A 20,797-nucleotide genomic window follows, 5' to 3' on the forward strand; every position below is an offset into this window, starting at 1 on the left:
CTAATATAATCAGAAAGAATGCTTTCCCAAAGCTTACATACAATGCATGTCAAACTGACTGGCTTGTAATTTTCAGCTTTATGTCTATCACCCTTTCCTTTATACACAGGGGCTACTATAGCAACTCTCCATTCATTGGGTATAGCTCCTTGAACCAAACAATATCAAATAAATATTTCAGATGGTACTATATCCCAAACCCATTGTCTTTAGTATATCCCCATAAATCTTATCAATTCCAGCTGCTTTTCTAGTTTTCAACTTTTGTATCTTACTGTAAATGTCATTGTTATAATAGGTAAATTTTAATACTTATTTAGTATTACTCACCTCCCCTATTTGGATATTATCCTTGTAACCTACAATCTTTACATATTGCTGACTGAATACTTCTGCCTTTTGAAGATCCTCGCATACACACTCCCCTTGTTCATTAATGATTCCTGGAATGGCCTTCTTTGAACCTGTTTCTGCCTTAAAGTACCTATACATACCCTTCCATTTTTCACTAAAATTTGTATGACCACCAATTATGCTCGCCATCATGTTATCCTTAGCTGACCTCTTTGCTATTTCAGAGTCGGAAGAGAACTAAATGTGAAGGTCTGCAATATAGAAAGCGCGTAACATTGATCAACAATAACAGAAAAACAATTTCAGAAGATTACAATCATTCACCCATCAAGGCACAACTTATAGATTGAAAGATAATGTTATACAGGGGTATCTAGTACCCAACCTACAGGGCCTTTGCGGAAAAGAACAGGTTAAGTAAATGGCCCGAAACACAAACTGAATCGAGGCGTATACTAGCATTCCTAGATATAAACACTAAAACAACCTAAGGGGCTCTAGGCCGATGAAACAGGGGCTATTCCCAAACTACTGAGGTGACTTGTATAGAAATTATTTTACCACATTACAGAATAATAATAATAATAATAATAATCGTATGGCCTCAGCTGCCGTTTTGCAGACATTTCGATTTGACGCCATCTGGCTGTCTGCTCGTCAATTTCGACATTCCGGTTTACTCTGTCTGCCATCTAGCGGACCTAGAGTAAACCGGATCTCTCTTGGGCGTCTATGGCTGAGATTGAATTAATTTTGTCGGGTAAATACCAAATGTATCACCAGAGATCTTTTACATGCCGACATCGTACGACATGGAGTGTCGAATGGACTTTTTTCCGCCCTTCAAAAATCCGACTACCTCTGCCGGGTTCGAACCCGCTATCTTGGGATCCGGAGGCCGACACTCTACCACGGATCCACAGAGGCAGCTACCACATTACAGAATGAAAAACAGTTATAAAAATGTAGTCGCCTCAAACCAAGATGAAGGGGATCTTGAGAGGGTAATTCACTCTCTATCCCCGATTTACAGTTAAAGATTTCACAAAGTTTTTACATTAGCCAAAAGAAGATTTAAATTTTAGAAAAGTTGGTTACATAGTTAAAGATTCGGACCTTTTCCTCGGGTTAAACTGCGGGGTTAGCAAGAAAGAAATAAGTTACGTGGCCATTACCTTGTAGATGTTCTGCTGACTGGAGAAAGAGGCCGCTCGCCTCCTGCTTACCACACACACTAAGATTGACGACGATCAATTGGCCACGAAACGAGAAAAGCTGCAGTTTATAAACCGTCAGGGAAGGTACAAGATCATTCAAGATGAATCAGAACAGGTTTGATTTTATTGGTTAAACACAAAAGTGACACTCATAATCGAGGAAGAAGCCTGTGACAGGCTGAAAATTAATTACAGAAATTTGGGATTAGCTAGATTCAAAACTGGCGGAAATAAAAAGGAAATATTGCCAACCCAAAAATAAATGAACATCATTCAGTTACAAAAACCTAGAAATACAAAACTTCTTTAAATTATAACTTCTTACAACTCGCACCAGGGTGCATAATCATAGTTTTTAGTAGTGTCATCTGTGGAAGAATGTCCAAACTTCTTGATGAATGGCGAACAAAACAAGGAGAAATTCACTCAGTTTAGGAAACTGTACAATAACAAAATTACATCATATTTCTGTGGTGACATCTTCTGAGTAAAGTTCTAAGTTGGTGTAGTTTCAGTTTCACTGTTTTACCAATATAGGAGTTCATTTAGGCGCTGAATTTGAATGCGCTGCAATGGGGTGTACCTCCTGGTACAGAAAGAAAACGTATCTTCAGACTCAAAAAGATAATTAATAACAAGCTTATTATCACAAAGGCTGATAAAGGCAATACGATGGTCATTATAAACAAAGCTGATTACATCCAAAAAACTAAAAACTTTCTTGACAACAGCACCTTTTCTGTAACAAAGAAAAATCCAACACAAATAATTTGTTGCACGGTTGCCCGTCTGTCACTACTGACAATCCGTCTCAGATGTCGCCGATCATGGTCATCGAGGGTGGCTGGACGACCGGTCGTTCGTCTGTTATGGATGATGACATCCGCATTCAACCATTCACGATACACCCTGGACACGGTTGATCGTGTGAAGCCCAATTCCCGCATCACTTCCGAAATCGCACTTCCCATCCGTCGGGCACCGACCACCATACCCTGTTTGAACAGTGTCAGCTCACGATGACGTTCCATGTTACACCTGTCATATGCACAGCCACTGCTCACAAGGTCTCCTATACAACTGCCGCTGACACAGAGGGCGTGTGGTATGCAGACAACACACCTGCGCATCAGTGCTCCGCTATCCCACGACATTTGCTCTGTCAGTGTACTGTAAAAGGAACGCCCATACTTTAGCTTTATCGGAAAAAATGAGTTGACACCAGGGTGTGTACGGTTCATGCTAGGAACCACAGGGAGAAGGGTATTTGAATAAGTTCTTGTGAAATGTAAGTCTTTGTTTATTCAAGTTAAACAAGAAATATGTCACCTTTTACAGACGTGAAGGATGGATAAGAAAGTCCAAACAATGGTTGGAAGGGACACTGTCTCTCGGCATCGGCGTCGGTGATATCCCGCGTTGCCGGACTCCTTCCCCCTCACCATGGATCTCCTCTCAGCACCATGGCACCAAGTTATCTCACGGCAGTTGTCAGGTCTTGAAGGTCCGATGAGGATCGTGATTGAACCCCAGAGTCTGATGCCTGATGATCGATTACGTACAATGAGGAATTATTGATTTAGCATTTAATTCCACTTTGGTCCCATGAAGGGCATCTCACAGAATGTCAGTGAGATCTGGTACGACACTTCTTTACTGCACTGCACATTTTGTTAATTAGTACCTTCAATGAATATTACTACTCAACACAGTTCGTAGAATTTACAAGTTCCACAGTTCATAATGAAATAAAAATTAAATGATTGTCATTCGATGCACTTGTCGACGTAACTCAAGTTAATAGAATATCACAGTTCATAATGAAAGACGAAGATTAACACAGTTCAACATAAATGAAATAATTGTTGTTCAGAGTTCACCAAGCCTACTTAGTGAACACAGTTCAAAAACCTTGAGTCTATTCTGTCACTAAGGCAAAGTCTCATGAAAATAAATTCTGTTATTAAAGCACAGTTTTTACATAGTAAATGAAGTCATTAAGACACAGTCTTATGAACCTAAAAGGCATGATTATAGCATGATCAGCATAGTTTGAAGAAAAGAAATTAACACTGACCAACAAATAAATGACACAGTCTTTAGAAATTATGATATAGTTCGTTGCGAAAGACTGACATGAGTCAAATGGTCTCGTTTGTAACTGAACTATCACTTCCCTGAATATGTACAATAATGGAAATTCTAAGTTCCCATGGAGGGAATTAGATATTTTTTCACCAATAGAGCATATAAAAATCAGATAAAAAATTAGATGTATGGCTTTTCAGGCGTTAGCTCTATTAACCAGCGTCCTGTATGCAGTTATCAGACTGTGCCTCTTAAATAGGCTTCTGATAAGTTCACCTGCATACACCCCAACGTCAGTGGGTAGGGTCTGACACATCCCACTCTGATGTATCTAGTGTCAGACCTAAGACGAAACGCTGGTTAATAGAGCTAACGCCTGAAAAGCCATACATCTAATGTTTTATATATATATAATAACACGACGATAAACTATTATGTGGCAAGTCCGCCCAGTTTATGCAAGTTAATAATAATTCATGATTATTCGCTCAGGGAATTTAGTCCTGTTCTCAAGGATGTTAATTGCTCGAACTGTTCAAGTTTTAATACACAAGTCTATCAGCTGTTGACAACTCACAATACAGTCAAACCTCCGTAGAACGATTACCGATACAACGGTAAACCCGGGTTCAGTGATAATTTTATATGGTCCCAGCAGATTTCCTATGTTTACTATGTTAATTACCCCTCATTAAAACGATAAAGTAACTTTACTAACACCCTGTTATAACGAAGACAAAGTTTCGAGGATCTTACTATTTTCTACTTCTAAGAATCTTACCATAAGAGTACGTATTGTTTGTTAAACCTTTCGACCTTCAGCGCTCTATTCTTAGAAGCTTCCCTACATACTTTGCTGGCAGTAAGCAGGTAGCGAATAGCTGCGGCAAGCTGTTATCAGCGGCAAGTAGTAAGAGTCAAAGAGCTCCTGTGTTTGAAACAGTGTTAAGTTGTAGTCTGTACATTATTGAGCTGAGTTGCAGTCAGGAGTGTTGTGATGAGCTCGTACAAAGCTTATTTACAAGATCTGTGTTATCTGTAAATGTTTTTAAGGTGATAAATACGTTTTGGACTTAGCTAATGAGATTTCGACAATGGCTGAAACTCGGAAGCAGATAGGCTTAGAGACTAAACTAGAAGTTGGCCGGGCTGAGTGGCTCAGACGGTTAAGGCGCTGGCCTTCTGGCCCCAACTTGGCAGGTTCGAACCTGGCTCAGTCCGGTGGTATTTAAAGGTGCTCAAATACAACAGCCTCGTGTCGATAGATTTACTGGCACGTAAAAGAACTCCTGCAGGACTAAATTCCGGCACCTCGGCGTCTCCTAAAACCGTAAAAGAGTAGTTAGTGGGACGTAAAGCAAATATCATCATCATCATCATCAAACTAGAAGTTTTCAAAGACATTGATAATAGGATGAAACAGGTAGATGTGGTGAAGAAGTATGGACTTGCACGATCGACGCTGGCTACGTTTCTTAAAAAAAAAACGGAAAGAAATTGAAGAAAGTTTTCTTAGTGGTAAGTTTAACCTTTCGAGAAAAAGAATGAAGACTACTGCTGCTGACAATGTGGACAGTGTTACGCTGCGGTGGTTTAATGAGATGCATACACAGAACATTCCAATTAATGGCCCCTTGAACGTCAAAAAGCTTTAGATTTTGCTAAGTTGCTTGGCGATTCCAACTTTCAGGCATGTAACGGATAGCTGCGGAGGTTTAAGGAGCGGAATGGGATCATTTTTAAAATAATTTCAGGCGAAGAAAAATCCGTAACTTTAGGTGATGCAGAATGTTGGCCGGAAAACACCATGTGAAAACTGCTGGAAAAGTACAGTCCTGAAAACATGTACAATGCAGATGAGATGGGATTGTTTTACCAGCTGATGCCAGAGAAGACAATGGCCTTTAGAGGAGAAAAATGTAAAGGAAAGAAACAATCTACATGTAAATGGAGTGAAAGAAATGTGTTTCATTAATTGTATTTTAATTATCTTTTTTGTCAGAAGAGTACTCTATATACTGCACTTTTCGGTACAGTAGGTACAGTACTTTAGTAGTCACTAATTAACAAAACCTCATTATAACAATAACTCTGCTATAACAATATCAATTTTAAGGTTCCCTAGATATTGTTCTATTGAGGTTTGACTGTATAATATCACTTCCTATCTCGGACAAAAATAGACCTCAAAGTTTCCACCTTCGACATTTAGAAATGCGTACATCCACAGATGTGAACACTTGTACTTTCCGTAAACACAACTACCGTCGGCAGTCTGCTGAACAGAGTAACGATCTCTGACCGATATCTTTCACAGCTGACCCAAACACCATGGCAGCTGGGAATACACACAGATACTGATTTAAGCTAACTCAACTAGCTCCTTTTATACCTGTAGTCCAGGCATCGTGGCTTCTGATTCGTCAATCTTCTAACTTCAATTTCTCAGTTATCCCACTGTCGATTTTAATTAAATTTTGTATTCTACTCTATGTTGTTATGGACTACATGATGATGTAATTGAAATTTTTGTATCACATTTGGTTCTGGAAATCATGAGATGGAAGGAATCGAATGTTCAATGGCTACGTCATGTCTTTGGCTGGCTTTCCATCAGCGAGCAGGTTGTGGGCATAGCTGCTACATCCGTCACCTGCGCGCACAGCGCTCTTTGCACACCTCTTATGAGTTGCGCTTGTATTTACCAGAAATACTTTGATAATGAATGTCGCTGCGACATTCCCGTTTCAGTATGCGATGCAAATACATACTTTATGTCAACATACCATGATTGGTGTAAAGAAAAAGCAACGACAGGTGCAACACAAAGATTATTCTTTGGCAATGTGCATCTGCCTATTGAACATGGGAGTTTGATGCTTCCTCTCAGTATGGTGTTACTTCACCCCATGCAGTGAAGCATGAACAGACCTGTCTTGGCATGCTGTCCACAGGGCAGTTGAGGCTGTCTTGGTTGATCCTGTTCCACTCTTTGACAGCAGCTTTCTGGCCAGGAGAGAGGTGGATTCATTCATCATCAAACTGCCTGTTTCAGCATATCCCACGCACGTTCAATGGGATACTGCAGGTCAGTCCATCCAATGGATGTGTTCCTCCCTGAGGAAGAGGTTCACTAGATTGGAGCGGTGCAGGCGCGTTGTCAACTTGCAGTAGGAATCTGTCGCCAAAATATCAGTATGGTTAAACAATGGGCTCGAGGATTCTGTTCTGGTATTGTGTATCAATCATACTGCCATCTACGACGATGAGTGTTGTCCGATGTCCATACATAATGCCGCCTCAAAACATGATGGATCCGCCTCCCTAATGGACATGTTGGATGGCATACAGGACTCATCCAATGATTATCCAGTGTTAGGCACATCTGGCACTAATTCGTGAAGAGAACCTTCTGCCATTCTTCTAGAGTCCAGTTGCAGGTGCTCGCCAAGGAACCCTTGAGTGTAGGTAGTCCCTATGGAGACTGTTTCTGATTGTCTGCGTAGACACAGTAGAGTTGGCTAGTGTGTGTACGCTTCGAAATACTGAGCCGGCGCAATCAGCTGTCTCGATGCCTCGACACAATGACACTTCACTTTTTCGAAGCAGTGAGATTACTTTGTGTGTTGTGTCACGTGAACAGAAACTACAGTCGTTTTGTACATGTCAAGGGCAAAAATTTTGAAGTTAGGTTCTAAAATTTCAATTTGAAGTAGATTTTTAAACTGAACTACGTCAAGTCTGTTACTGTACATATAATACCAATCTTGGACTCTTCTTAGATTTAATGACTCAAATTAGTTCATTTAGTCTATTAACTATTTTAATATGCTTTCCTAACTAGTTTATATAGATTACTTGTTAAACGTAAAATTCCAATTTTGGACTTTTCTTAGATTTCATTACTCGTTTTATAATTATTCTAGTTCATTTACTTAGACCATTAGGTATGCTTTTGCAACTGCATTAGATTAAGTTTGTTATTGTACACAGAATACCAATTTTGAACTCTTCTTAAATTTAATTAATTATTTTATAATTATTAAAATTAGTTACTGTTTTAATGTGCCTTTAATGATAAAACTGATTCCTTTTAATATCATTGTATGCACTTAGTACTATATACTGGTACTATTATACTGTATATCGTCTATTTATCATACTGTACTTCATATGTTTACTCATTAAATATTTCATGAACCTCATATTTTATTATCACAATATTCGCACATTTTATTCAGTGAATTGGACTTAGCTATGAAGCATGGTTCATGTTTCACCATGCCATCTCGAAACACTGTCCAGGTACTGCATATAGGAACACCGTTTCTCTTGCAGTCTGAGATGGAAGTGCTCCGTGTGTCGACACATTGCTTTGAAGCAATTCACTGTGCCATATCGAATGTTTCGAAACAGCCAGCAGTGTCATTTCACCCATCTCGAAGACACAAACTTACCAGCTGCCTGCCGTAAGGCATTACGCAGTTCTGTTATGGTGTCTACCGGGTTCCTGTGAGCCAGGATTTACACGTAACAGTCGTCAGCTGCTGTTATTGACCGCGGACAACCTTTGCAAGGGCGATCTTCAAATTTTGTGTCACATGATAGCGGCTGTATGTTCTGACATCGTTATGATGTACACCATCCAGGCTGGCAACTGCCCTCATAGAGAGGCCTTGCTGACGCAGAGCTACTATGCGCATATGGTCAAAAGCGCTAATGACTTGTCGATGCATGTCGTATAAGTAAAAAAGTAAAATTCTTTCAAAAATAAAACTGTATCTACCTATTCAGTACAAATCACAGTTTATAGTGATTAAATTCTACATGAATTACATACACTTTTTAGGTACATGTTTTGCCCTGTTTTGGGCATCTTCAGCCTATTGACAATCTTAAGGTCAAGTCCAAGACCTTGCTTGAGTTAAACATTTGAACTTAATATTATACAAAATGATCTTATTCTAAAAAATTTATTATAAAAAGTTTTTCTTTAGATGCTGTGAACTTTTTTATTTTAAAAAATTTAGAATAAGATCATTTTGTATAGTATTAAGTGCAAATGTTTAACTCAAGCAAGGCCTTGGACTTGATCTTAACCCTGGAGTGGTCACATGGGTTTTGTCAATATTAATGGTCGCACCGGGTCTCTCAGACCCATTTTTTCTCAGAGTTTTACCATTAGCTTTTTACACTTTTTTTCCAATTACAGTATTGTAGGACATTGTTTTGTTTATTTTAATGCAGTTTGCATGACTACAATATTTACCTATCCCGTTTCTTAACCAAAAATGTATTTTAATAATTACACTGAAAAAACTGATTGTTTTCTGTTAACTTGTGAATGATAAAACATGGTAACAGTAAAATGTATTTCACATCATTTTTTTCACTTTTTCCTGCATCTACATGCATAAAGCAACACTTTCATATATTTTCTACACAGTCTTATTAAAACATATATTTTGAGAATTTCACACTTGAACTATTGGTACAAAAATATGGAATTTTTTAGGTATGTGTGAATTATGTATTATAATTCATAACATTAAAATCAAATTAGTTTTAGAAATACATCTAGGTACATGGAAACATCACTTTAATCAATTTCTATGCACATTCTGCAGACAAATTGTCCATGTTCTCCGCAAATGAAATTTTGGCCCTCGGGGCAGATGAAGGAAGTCGTCCTCTTTGTTTGTCGGGCAGAAATGACTAAGAGCTTCTTCATCTTCAGATTCCTCCAATATGGAACGAATCCAGGCAGAGTTAGCTTCATCTATTGTTACACGGAAGAAAAAGTGTACTAAACTAACAATGCGAAGTTTGACAAAAAAAAAAAAAGACCAACGTTAACAGTCGCACCGGGTCTGCAAGACCCTGAACAGCCTGTACGCGAAAAGTTTCCAAGGCAACTGAGAGCGGACTACTGTGTTCGGTTGAAGGTCGGGAGCCAAGAAGCTACCAGGGATCGGGAAGCGCTCGGTGCATTCCAACAACAGGAACACAAATAAGTATGTCCGCCCGGGTCTCATAGACCCATTGCGACCACTCCAGGGTTAAGATTGTCAATAGGCTAAAGGTGGCCAAAAAAAGGGGCAAAACATGTACCTAAAAAGTGTATGTAATTCATGTAGAATTTAATCACTATAAACTGTGAATTGTATTGAATAGGTGGATACAGTAAATTTTATTCTTGAAAGATTTTTACTTATTGTTATCTTCAATACGGAACAGACATGAGATTTGTTACTTGTAGCATGTCTGTATACCACACAGGACACAAATGTGCTCTTGTCATCTTGTGTCCACAGGTGACAGTAACAGTGCACTCTCCTGGACTGTTCTGAGACTGTGTGCATTACCTCCATGTCCACTAATAGGTAGTGTTACACGTCATTTGGATGTCTGTCTGTAATGGAACAAGTCTTAGAGCGAACATCCTTCACAAACACAAAAAATACAGGTGTTGAAAAACTTTTAAGGTGTGTATTATAAATTAAAAAGACAGTAACTCCATGTAATTTACATAATATATATATTTCTATGGTGGTGGTGATTATTGTTTCAATAGGAAGTACAACTAGGCAATCATCCTCTATATAACACTAATCAGAGAGAAAAAAAATGGAAGGAACCTGACACTTCAAAAAATGAAGATGTCGACCAACGAAAGACAAGGGCCACGAAGGGTGTGAAAATTAAAGACTCCCTAAGCCTCGAGTGTTCTAATACCGTCAGGGTTGGAAAAGAACAAGAGTTGACCAAGGGAGGTCGGACAGAGTTGAAAGTGAGGAGCCTGGCACAAGTACGTAAGTGGAAGCAATGCCAGAACTCAGCTAAGGGCCCCATGGTCGCCAACCCATGCTCCCAAGTTAAGAGCCCCTTGTAGTCGCCTCTTACAACAGGCAGGGAATACCATGGGTGTTATTCTACCGTCCCCGCCCACAGGTGGATACGTTTCTCTTATGAGCGTGTTTAGAAACTGGCAAGCTCACTCATGCCAATTTCAAGAACAAGGTCCCTGATGAACACAAGCATTAGTTTGAAGAGTGATTGACTGATGGCTTGCTATGAGCAATGCAATTTATTTTCGTTGGTTGTAGTGTGTCTTGCAGTGGCTGTGAATGATAGGATTACCAATATCATAAAGTGTCAATCTGTGAAGAGGGTTAAGTTCTAGCTTGTATGACTTATGATACATTTCTTTATACCAATGTAAATGTTCGTACAAAATATGTTTCAAGATTATAATTCAGAGTATGATAAACATACTCGAGCATCACTCTTGTGTACCCTGTGCCACTAAATTTAATTCAGGAAAAACGGGAATATAAAAGAACTCAGGGAAAACAGACTTAGGTTACTAGTAGGCACCCTGGTGATGATGATTATTGCTGTTTACAGGGGCCTAACATCTAGGTCATTGGCCCCTAATGGTACAATATGAAACTAAATGTAGTAATAATTAAAATTTACCCACTGTCTAGGATTAAAAAAAGATGATGAATTTAAAATAATCAGTGGATCTAATTTAAGAATCTTATATTTACGTAGTACCATATTGACCATACAGTAAAGAAAATGATATAATTATTCCATATTGGTTAACACAATGAAATAAAATGTGTCTTAAAGGAATAAGTAAATTCATGTAACAGGTACATGTTTCAGCCCTGTTAGGTCTTCTTCAACCTTGAAAACAAAAATATAAAGTCCACAGAACACACTAAAAACACAACACTGAAAGTCCTATGAAAGATCAATTTTAAAATACTTCATCCCGCCATTGTTCAAAAACATAACCCAAAAAAAAAACACCATAAAAAAGAACATATACAACACTCATTCTAAGTCTTGACATAAAAAAATTATGAACAAGATCAATTTATCAAGACTTTTATATTATTTTTAATGCTATCTTACAAAGTGATACCTATAACCGATGGTGTTCTGTCTCCTACTTCAGAGCAAGGAAATCAGGATGGTAATTCCCAGAACCAGACGCATCTGCAAAATGGTTTGCTAGATGATTAGCAACCGTGGGTGGATCAATGACAATATTACCTGCCATTAAAATTCCCGGTGTTATGGATGGTCCTTGTACACCCAAAATGCGTAGAAGTTTAGTCCACACTTGAGATGACGGCGTATGTGATGTTATGGACGACACATCTTTCTCATGAAGCTTTCTTACCCTGTTGAATAAGAACTTGCGCCTTGACCACAGCAAACTGCCTACGATAGCAATTATGAGCACATCACTCTTTTACAGGTGTTGCTATTTCTTTGTTCCACCAAGGAATGAGTATTCGTCGAGGAGTCCCAGAAGAAGATGGAATGGACTTCTCAAATGCAGCAAGAATAACTTTGTGATGTAAGTTATATCATCGTCTATGCTCGGGCTATTCAGGTCGTTAAAGGCAGCTAGTAATGTGAACTTTGGCCAATCAGCTTGTTTTAGAATCCACTGGGGAGGACCCTTGATGGATTTCTGTTTCAACATAGTACGAACAATGAGGAAATGGTTACTGTCACAGAGGTGAAAGCAGGGGAACAAGCGCACAATGGTGGGGGTTGTGATTACTGTTTTAAGAGGAAGTGCAACTGGACAACCTTCCTCTGTATAACACTAATTAGAGAGAAAAAAATAGAAGGGATCCGACACTTTGAAAAATGAAGATATTGGCCAAAGGAAGACAAGGGTGATGGAGGGCATGAAAATGAAAGACTTCCTAGGCCTCGCGTCAAGGTCGGAAAAGAAAAAGAGTTGACTGAGGGAGGTTGGATAGGATAGATGAAAGTGAAGAGCCTGGCAGCAATGTGGAAGCAATGCCAGGACTCTGCTAAGGGCCCCGTGATCGCCAACCCATGCTCCAAAGTTAAGAGACCCTGGGCCCCTTTAATTCATCTCTTACAACAGGCAAGGGATACCGTGGATGTTATTTTACCACCACCACTCACAGGGTGTTTGAATCTCGAGGACCCTCAACCATGGGAACGGCCAAATAGTGAATATTTAAGATAAACTTAAATATTATAACCAAGTGGTCCACCTATTCAATACAATATATAATTTATTATATTTAGTACATGTTTCATCTGCTCAGGGACATCATCAGCTATAATAAATTAACATTAATATATCAGAATACAAAATAGATGTTATTAAAATTGGAAAGACACATTAAAATATTGATGTATGGTGCAACATTTAAAATAAGATCTTAGAAATTTTGTAAAAATTGTAAGTCATATGATCGATAAAAACAGTTGAATTGACCATTATACTACAACATAAGATTGATACTTATAGATTATGTTGACCATTATACTGCTTAATATGAACCCAAGATTTCATACTGCTAGAGCGATGCCAAAAATACAAAAACCTGGGGTACTCATCAGACCTATTATTAATTACAGGACTAGTCCAACATATAAAATTTCACAATATGTACATAAATTTCTTCAAACACATTTCAAATTTCACAACAATAAATCTATAAAGAACGCTACTGAATTCTGTAACACTACCAAAAATTTAGAATTAAATTCCAGTCACACAATACACTCATATGATATTAAAAATATGTATTCTAGTATTCCAATAAAAGAAACCATTAACATTATTAAAGAGAATTTGATCCAGTTTAGCCACTTGAGTCTTCAAGAAATAAATGAATTTTTAATCGTCCTAGACTTAGTCTTAAACAAAACTATTTTATGTTTAACAACAAAATCTACCAACAAAAAGGTCTTCCGATGGACGCCCCAGCATCAGGCATCTTAGCCGAAATTTATATTTATCACATGGAAAAAACTAAAATTATCGATACTCTTGAAGGTTTGTACCATTGGTCTAGATTTGTGCACGATACCTTTGTAATATTAGATGAAAGAATTACTAATGGCCAGACCTTTTTAAACCAACTCAACTCTCTTGAACCATATATCAAGTTCACACTTGACTCTGAAGTAAATAACATTTTAAATAATTTAGACTTTAAAATTACTAGAAATAACCAAAACTTTTCATTTAATATTTTTAGAAAACCAACGCAGATTCTTTACACCCGGGAGCTCATAAAAGAGCCAGTTTTCTTTAGTATGATTTACAGAGCTTTTAATATTCCGCTTTCAACCCAGGATTTAGAAAAAGAAATTAATACTATATACTATATAGCATACAAGAATGGCTATAATAAAGAATTTGTAAACAGGATTATAAATGAAGTAAAAAATAAGCTTATGACTACGTAGAAAAAGAACAAAAAAGAAAAAAGAGAATAAGAAATTTGCCATATTTACATATAACAACAGTGAAATATATAGTATTACAAATTTATTCAAAAGACATAATTTAAGAATCGCTTTTAGGATTAACAACACAAACTCGAAATTATTTTATAACACTCATATCGATAATAATAACAAATTCCAAAATTTGGGTGTTTACAAACTGAAATGTGCTAGTTGTGTAAGAACTTATATTTGACAAACAGGAAGAAACTTCATTACAAGATATCAGGAACATACCAGAGCCAAGAAATACAACAGGTACTCGGCCATGAGCGAACACGACAGACTCCAATCACATGTTTACAAACATAGACAATGACCTTAAAATACTGAAAACTGTAAATAAAGGCCATTTATTGAACATATATGAAGAAATTTACATTTATCTGGACCAAAGGAACAATCCAACAAATAATATCAATGAGCTTTCTGAGAAGTTTAACATCTTATATGAAGAACTAATAAAAACGAGAGTTATGAAAAAACGTCAGAATCTCTAACACGTCACACGCTTGGTGACACTCAGTCGTTCACCCTAGGACACACCACCTTACTTCCCCTCCACACTCTCCGCTCAGCATAGAAACTACCAGTAGGCTACTTGTTTTAAATCCGATACACACTTACCTCAGTAGAAGTGAGTCCTTATCCACACATCGGGGCCAAGAATAAGGAGTAAGTAACACGATTATATTACATTATATTCATTTCATCTTCCATTTCTTGTTACTTACACATAGTTTTTCATTTTTATTTCAGATAAAATAATATTCATTACTACAAAGAACTTTATCACTACGGCCCCGAGTTGACTTTAAATTCTGAAGCATTCAAAGTATATACTATCTAAGGAATACATATCAAAGATCTAACAAATCTTTCATCAAGAGATATAAATCAAGTGTGCTATTCACAACAATTGATCATTTAAGATTTTATAAAGCACAATTGTTATTTCCCAAGAATATTATCAAGAGTATAATGGACAATGTAACTGTTTTTATGGATCATATGACTTACAATTCTAACAACATTTCTAAGATCTTATTTTAAATGTCGTACCATACACCAATATTTTAATGTGTCTTTCCAATTTTAATAATATCTATTTTGTATTCTACTATATTAATGTTAATATATTATAGCTCATGATGTCCCTTAGGGGACGAAACATGTACTAAATATAATAAATTATATATTGTATTGAATAGGCGGACCACTTGGTTATAATATTTCAGTTTATCTTAAATATTCACTATTTGATTATAGTCAATACAGGATTAGTATTACTTGAAGTGAACCTGTTAAAGCTTGTTACATGTAATGGGGATGACCGACGAAGAGATGGCTTGACGCACAATTAGAGGTCAGGTGCTTGGTGCGCATTATTCCATTTGACGCCAAAGATCGGAAGCGACAGAAAGCGAAGTGCAGAAAAGCGGTTAGCATAATCTCGTTCTGTTGAGTATAGTCTAAAATTTCTCAAGACCGTATAATGACCTGGACTGAGATTAGTTTCTTGAATACAGACTGTACTGGCTGCGAACTGAGTGATTAGCTGGCGCAGCTCACTAAGATGCCTATCATCCCCATCACAATTCCATTGCAACAGTGTCATAGTGTAGACTTTATGAAGATTTTACATTATAAGCAACAAGATGCTTAGTATTACAAGTTATAAATCTCATCGTTAGGTCTGTATTGAGCAACATATAACTTTCTGAAAGAATGTTTCTTGAGGGTCCACCTTTCCAATACATTATGTTTTTTATTATTTAAAATATTAAAGTAAAAGAGAACATGTTCCAAAACATTAACAAATCTCCACACGTAAAAGTTCCACTCACAGACAGACCCCCTTCTCCGAAAACAGCCAATGCCCCCTTTCACCCACCCCACCCCAACCCACCCCTCTGCGCAACACACACAGATACAATACAAGGCACACAGCATTAGCCACTGCCAGTCGGACAGAAAGCGCCACTGGAGCAAGCCAGCCGCAAGAAAAGCGAGGGGTGAGTAAGATTCTGCTTAACATCCCCATTTTATACTTTATTTACATAAACTTCACAACTTAAGACACTTTTCTCGTTACAGAATCTCAATCCACCACTCTCAGCCCTTTAATAAGCAAAAAGATCTACAACAAACGAAGGTACGATCTTGGATAAGCCCCCTCTTCCGACCCACATAATAGCAAGCAGCCCCATTTTACCCAGTTATAATAATCAAAAGACAACGAGAAGAAAAACAGTCAGATAACTAACCACATCAACATCCCACAAAACCACAATTGAACTTTTACCTCCAAAATGAACATCACAAAATAGTGACAATTAAGTCAGTGAAGTTTCCATTGGTTGCACACATGTTGGACATTACAAACAGAACAATCCACACCAGCCCAACGTCATTATAAGTAACATTAGATTGAACTAATATATAATCATGTTTTACAGTGTAACAATCATGTCAAGGATGTTTTTATAAGATGTATATTAATCTGTAAACATAACTTTTTAGACAGAGCAATTCATGTTAGGACGATGTTTTTATGTATAGTATGTGTAACTAATGATGTGGACCGGGTAAATACTCAGTGGGAAGGTAAATATAAATTGGGTATTTACCTGGGTATATACCCAGTGGTCATTTAAATACCCAAATTTAGGGTATTTTCAGTTTTTGAGCTTTGTACAACACTTTTTGATGTGGTGATGAAGTGTTGGACAAACAAGGACTGAAACACAGGTATTTGATGCCTTAAATTGAAATCAGGAACAATACTGATCCTTCAAAACTAAAAAAACTAAATAAAAAAAAGAAAATGGACATCCGGGTATTTTTGGGTATTTGCATGTTTTGGCACTGTAACATTGTCTTTCTTAGTTCTTAAAGTATTTTTTTTCCCCCCTTAAACTACATCGTTCTTATTACAGACAACCATCAAACAGCCAAGAAACAAGTTGAAGAACTACAAAATGTTGCAGTCAAAACAGGGTTAAGAATCTCTTTCGAAAAAACAGCATTCACGGATTTTATATATTTAAAAAAGGCGACACGAACAGACTTTACAAGTGATAAATATCATTTTTGATCCATATTGATGATATTTTGCCTGCTGCCATTTCTTGATGGATACAGTACTTTTGTATCCATCTCTTGGCACAGGACAGAGTAAAGTGTACCTTTCACCAAAGTCCCAGTCTCATCCATGGCTGTGACAATATGGAAGCTGCTGGGGTATGGATGGTGCTGAGTAATGACACTCAGAGCACGACTAGTGCATCTGAGTGTTATGAAAGGGTTTGCTCATAGGGTCAGTCGTGCTGCAATAGCACTTTCTGACCCAGTGAGGAAAGCAATGGCAAACTACCTCACTCCTCGTCTTGCCTAGTACGCCTCATTTTGGTGCTGCCATTGGTTTTTACAGTTTCCTTATAACCGCATAACTTTTGGTGGTGCTATTTGAGGATCCAACCAGCCTCTGGGCTGATGACCTAACAGACAGACATTGATGATATTCGACTGAAATAATAACAATAAGTTAATTTATTAATTTGTCCACCTAATCAATACAATAAATCTTGTCTTTGTTGAATTACAATGACATGTTAATTAAAACGGTACATGTTTCGCCTTATATATAGGCATCATCAGCCATGGGTTTAACCTTGAAATAAATTCAGGCACCTGATTTACGTATAAATAAGATAAATAAGATATGTAAATCAGGTGCCTGATTTTATTTCAAGGTTAAACCCACGGCTGATGATGCCTATATGTAAGGTGAAACATGTACCATCTTATTTATTGAGAAGTCAAAATTTAAATACCTGAGAGAAATACTCACCCCCAGTGGAGATGAAAAGGAGGGATTAAAGGAGAGGGTGAGAAGGATGGAGCTGGCATTCAGACTATGTCATGACACCTATAAGTCCAAGTCCCTCTCAATTCAGGCCAAGTTAAAACATTACTGCACAGTGGTTAGAACAGAGTGCCTTTATGGAGCAGAAACCTTGACGAGGATGGCTGACCCAGTCCTTAATAAAAGAGAAAGAAGATTCTTACGAAAAATCTTAGGCCCAAGAAAGTCAACGAGTGACCCAAACACATTTCGGTTAAGATTGAATTTGGAGCTCTACAAGACAGTAGAAGGAATCACGACTGTGATGAGGTAAAGGAGACTGACGTTTTATGGGCATATCAAAAGAATGAACCCTGAGAGATTGGCCAACAGGATACTTCTTCTGCAGGAAGAGTGGAAAAAACAACTGGGATTGCTTACACAGGTGCACAATGACTTGGAAGAAATAGGTATCAAGGAAGAGGATATAAAAGAAAGGACATCATTTAGGAAGAAGGTTGCGGGAATGAGGGATGCGTCTGAAGAGCAACATGCGAGGCCACGGAACAACTCGGTGGAAGAACGAGCAAGAAGAAGTCAAAGATTCAAGAATCTTTGGCGAGAGTGTAAAGAGAAAGGTATCAGTCTGCGTGATAGAAGGAAGACTGTGTAAATGTGGCCCACAGGTGGCTGTATCGATAAATATATATAAAGTAAAATATTGGATAAAACCTTTTGGTTGTTTTGTGTTTTAAGTTTTTAATAAATACCAAGATATTGAAAAGGTCGAGTTTTATTATGGTACTGGAAATGAGCAACAAAGATGTGGGAGGTAAAAGCTACTTTTGTAGTAAGAGTAGGCTATATGCATATTACTTGAAATATGTGTATGCTAAAACTCAAAAGGTAACAAAATATATTCAATAGAAAGGACATTTTTTAAAAAATGCTTAGTAAAAGTGCTTTAAGTTATTTTTCATTCAATCTTAAGTATTAAAGAAATTATTAATTTTTTTAAATCATACTCTAAATAATATAAATGCACGTCAGGAAGTTTTTGTAGTATGTGGGCTCTATAATGGATGTATGCCAGCAAGCATGTGGGTTGGCAACACTGCTCAGCTCATCCTACCCAGAATTCAAACTGACACTGTACTCAGTCTTTTATTTGAACTCGTATGAAGAGATTTTTTGCTTAAGTTGATGTTTTATGTCAAAACACTTGATATCATCATTTTTGTGAACTATTAGTATGAGCAAAATGGGCAAAACAACGGGTCCAGCTTGGCAGTTTTTTAAAGACAATAACAAAGGCGGTGTTGTCTGCAAGTATTGTGATGTTGTATACAAACATGCTAATGTTAATAAAATGACCAGTCATATCAGAAATTCTTTAACCCTTTGCAGTCCAATTTTCTGTCTCTTGTTCCAACAGTCTGGTCCAAATTAATTTTGCACATTTATACCTAGTCAGATTGAACTCAGAATTTTTATTAGTAATTATATTATTATTATGATTATTACTGTATATTTTACTGCATAGGAATTAGTTTTCATAATAATTTTCGCCGTCAGTGCAGGAGTAAAAAACAACATACAACGTAATAAAATGAAGTGGAGTGATGCAGCTAGGCAGAACCTGCGGTCCTCTAGTTTTCTGACCTGATGAATAACTTAGTCTAGGTGGCTCACTATCATGAAATGTTACATTCCGGTAAACACTATTGCCATTTGCATTCCCATTTGTATATGCGGAAGTATGTTCAGTATCACTTTTACTGAAATTATCAACCCTGACCTGAGAAGCGTCATCATTGCCTTGTGCCATATCCCCTCCCCCACCCCGGCCCATTAGCGCGTCTTCTTGCTTTTGTAGAAGTCACTGAACTTCCTCTTCTGAATCTTCGGAAACAGCATATGATGGTCCGGAATCATTCCGCGCTTTTTTACGCACAGGTCGTCGCTAAAGTTTTACTTGCAATGCTGGAGTTCACACCACCTTCATCTTCACTAGATAGTTCTCTAATTTCTTCATCTAATTCAAATAAATAATCATCATCACTGCTGTCTAAAAGAATTTGCATATGTATTTCTTCTTCACTCATATTTGCCAATTTTATATCGCAAATTCATCCGAGACAATTCGCTTTCACAGATAAACATGCCTAGTACAACACACGTGCAGCACTACTCACTGTAAACACAGCTGACAGGTTGCGGGTAACTATGATGACACACGGCTATATATATCTCATATTATATTCATGGAGATAACAGAACAACTTCTTTTGTGCACAAAAATTTGCTCTAGAAACTCCAGGGATATCGACCGACCTCAATTAGGTCAAAGAACTTCAATAAATAACTTCTCATGTACAACAAAACATAATGTCGAGGTGAGCTCAACGTTGGACCGGTTACAATAAACCATGATGTCGAGGTCACCTCGATGTTGGACAGGAAAAGGTTAAATGTCCTGAAAAAATGAAGAAAATTCTTGTTCAGCCAAACACTGTAAATACAAAAGTAGGCCATTCCATTCATAAATCCAGCACAAAGAAAACACCTGAATATCTTCAACAGCAAGAGGAATTGGAAGCAGATGTGTCTTTTGAACCAGAAGAATCAAATCCAGGGCCGAGTTCAAGTAGCAGCCAAATTTTTAATTTAACATCCCTGGGCAATGTGTGTAGCCTATCTGGAAGGAGTAACCATTCCACCTAGTCAACCTCGACCATCATCAAGTGCCAGCGGAGGAGACTTATTGACCTTTTTGGACCACATGGACAGTCAATTAAATGTAAATAAAATACATTTTTTTGTTTATACTATATACTGCAGTTCAGTTACAGTATAAACATTAGGTCCAGTGACTGGTACCCATTTAACTGCAGTATCTTCTCGAACATAATCAATTTGCCTAATTATTATAAGTTAAGAACTTCATTTTCCCGTACTGATGGACTGGCAATGGGGTCCCCGGCCACAG

At 37.5% G+C, this 20,797-nt stretch overlaps 1 protein-coding gene across 3 annotated transcripts in view; it reads right to left on the minus strand.

Annotated features, from left to right (window-relative positions):
* AsnRS-m (asparagine--tRNA ligase, mitochondrial) overlaps window positions 1-20,797 on the minus strand; it is a 196,657-nt gene that overhangs the window by 75,664 nt on the left and 100,196 nt on the right. Inside the window, exon 5 of one of the 3 annotated variants that reach the window (XM_068226605.1) lies at window positions 1,703-2,157. The exons of 1 other annotated variant lie outside the window; for it this stretch is intronic. In XM_068226605.1, coding sequence (XP_068082706.1) covers window positions 2,097-2,157 — 61 coding nt within the window. In that variant the 3' untranslated portion in view covers window positions 1,703-2,096. Of the gene's footprint in view, window positions 1-1,702; window positions 2,158-2,898; window positions 3,513-20,797 lie in introns of those variants that run through there. One more of the 3 variants, XM_068226607.1, reaches the window with a different exon arrangement.

The sequence above is a fragment of the Anabrus simplex genome, chromosome 3, assembly GCF_040414725.1.
Source record: "Anabrus simplex isolate iqAnaSimp1 chromosome 3, ASM4041472v1, whole genome shotgun sequence".
NCBI classification, from domain to species: Eukaryota; Metazoa; Arthropoda; class Insecta; order Orthoptera; family Tettigoniidae; genus Anabrus; species Anabrus simplex.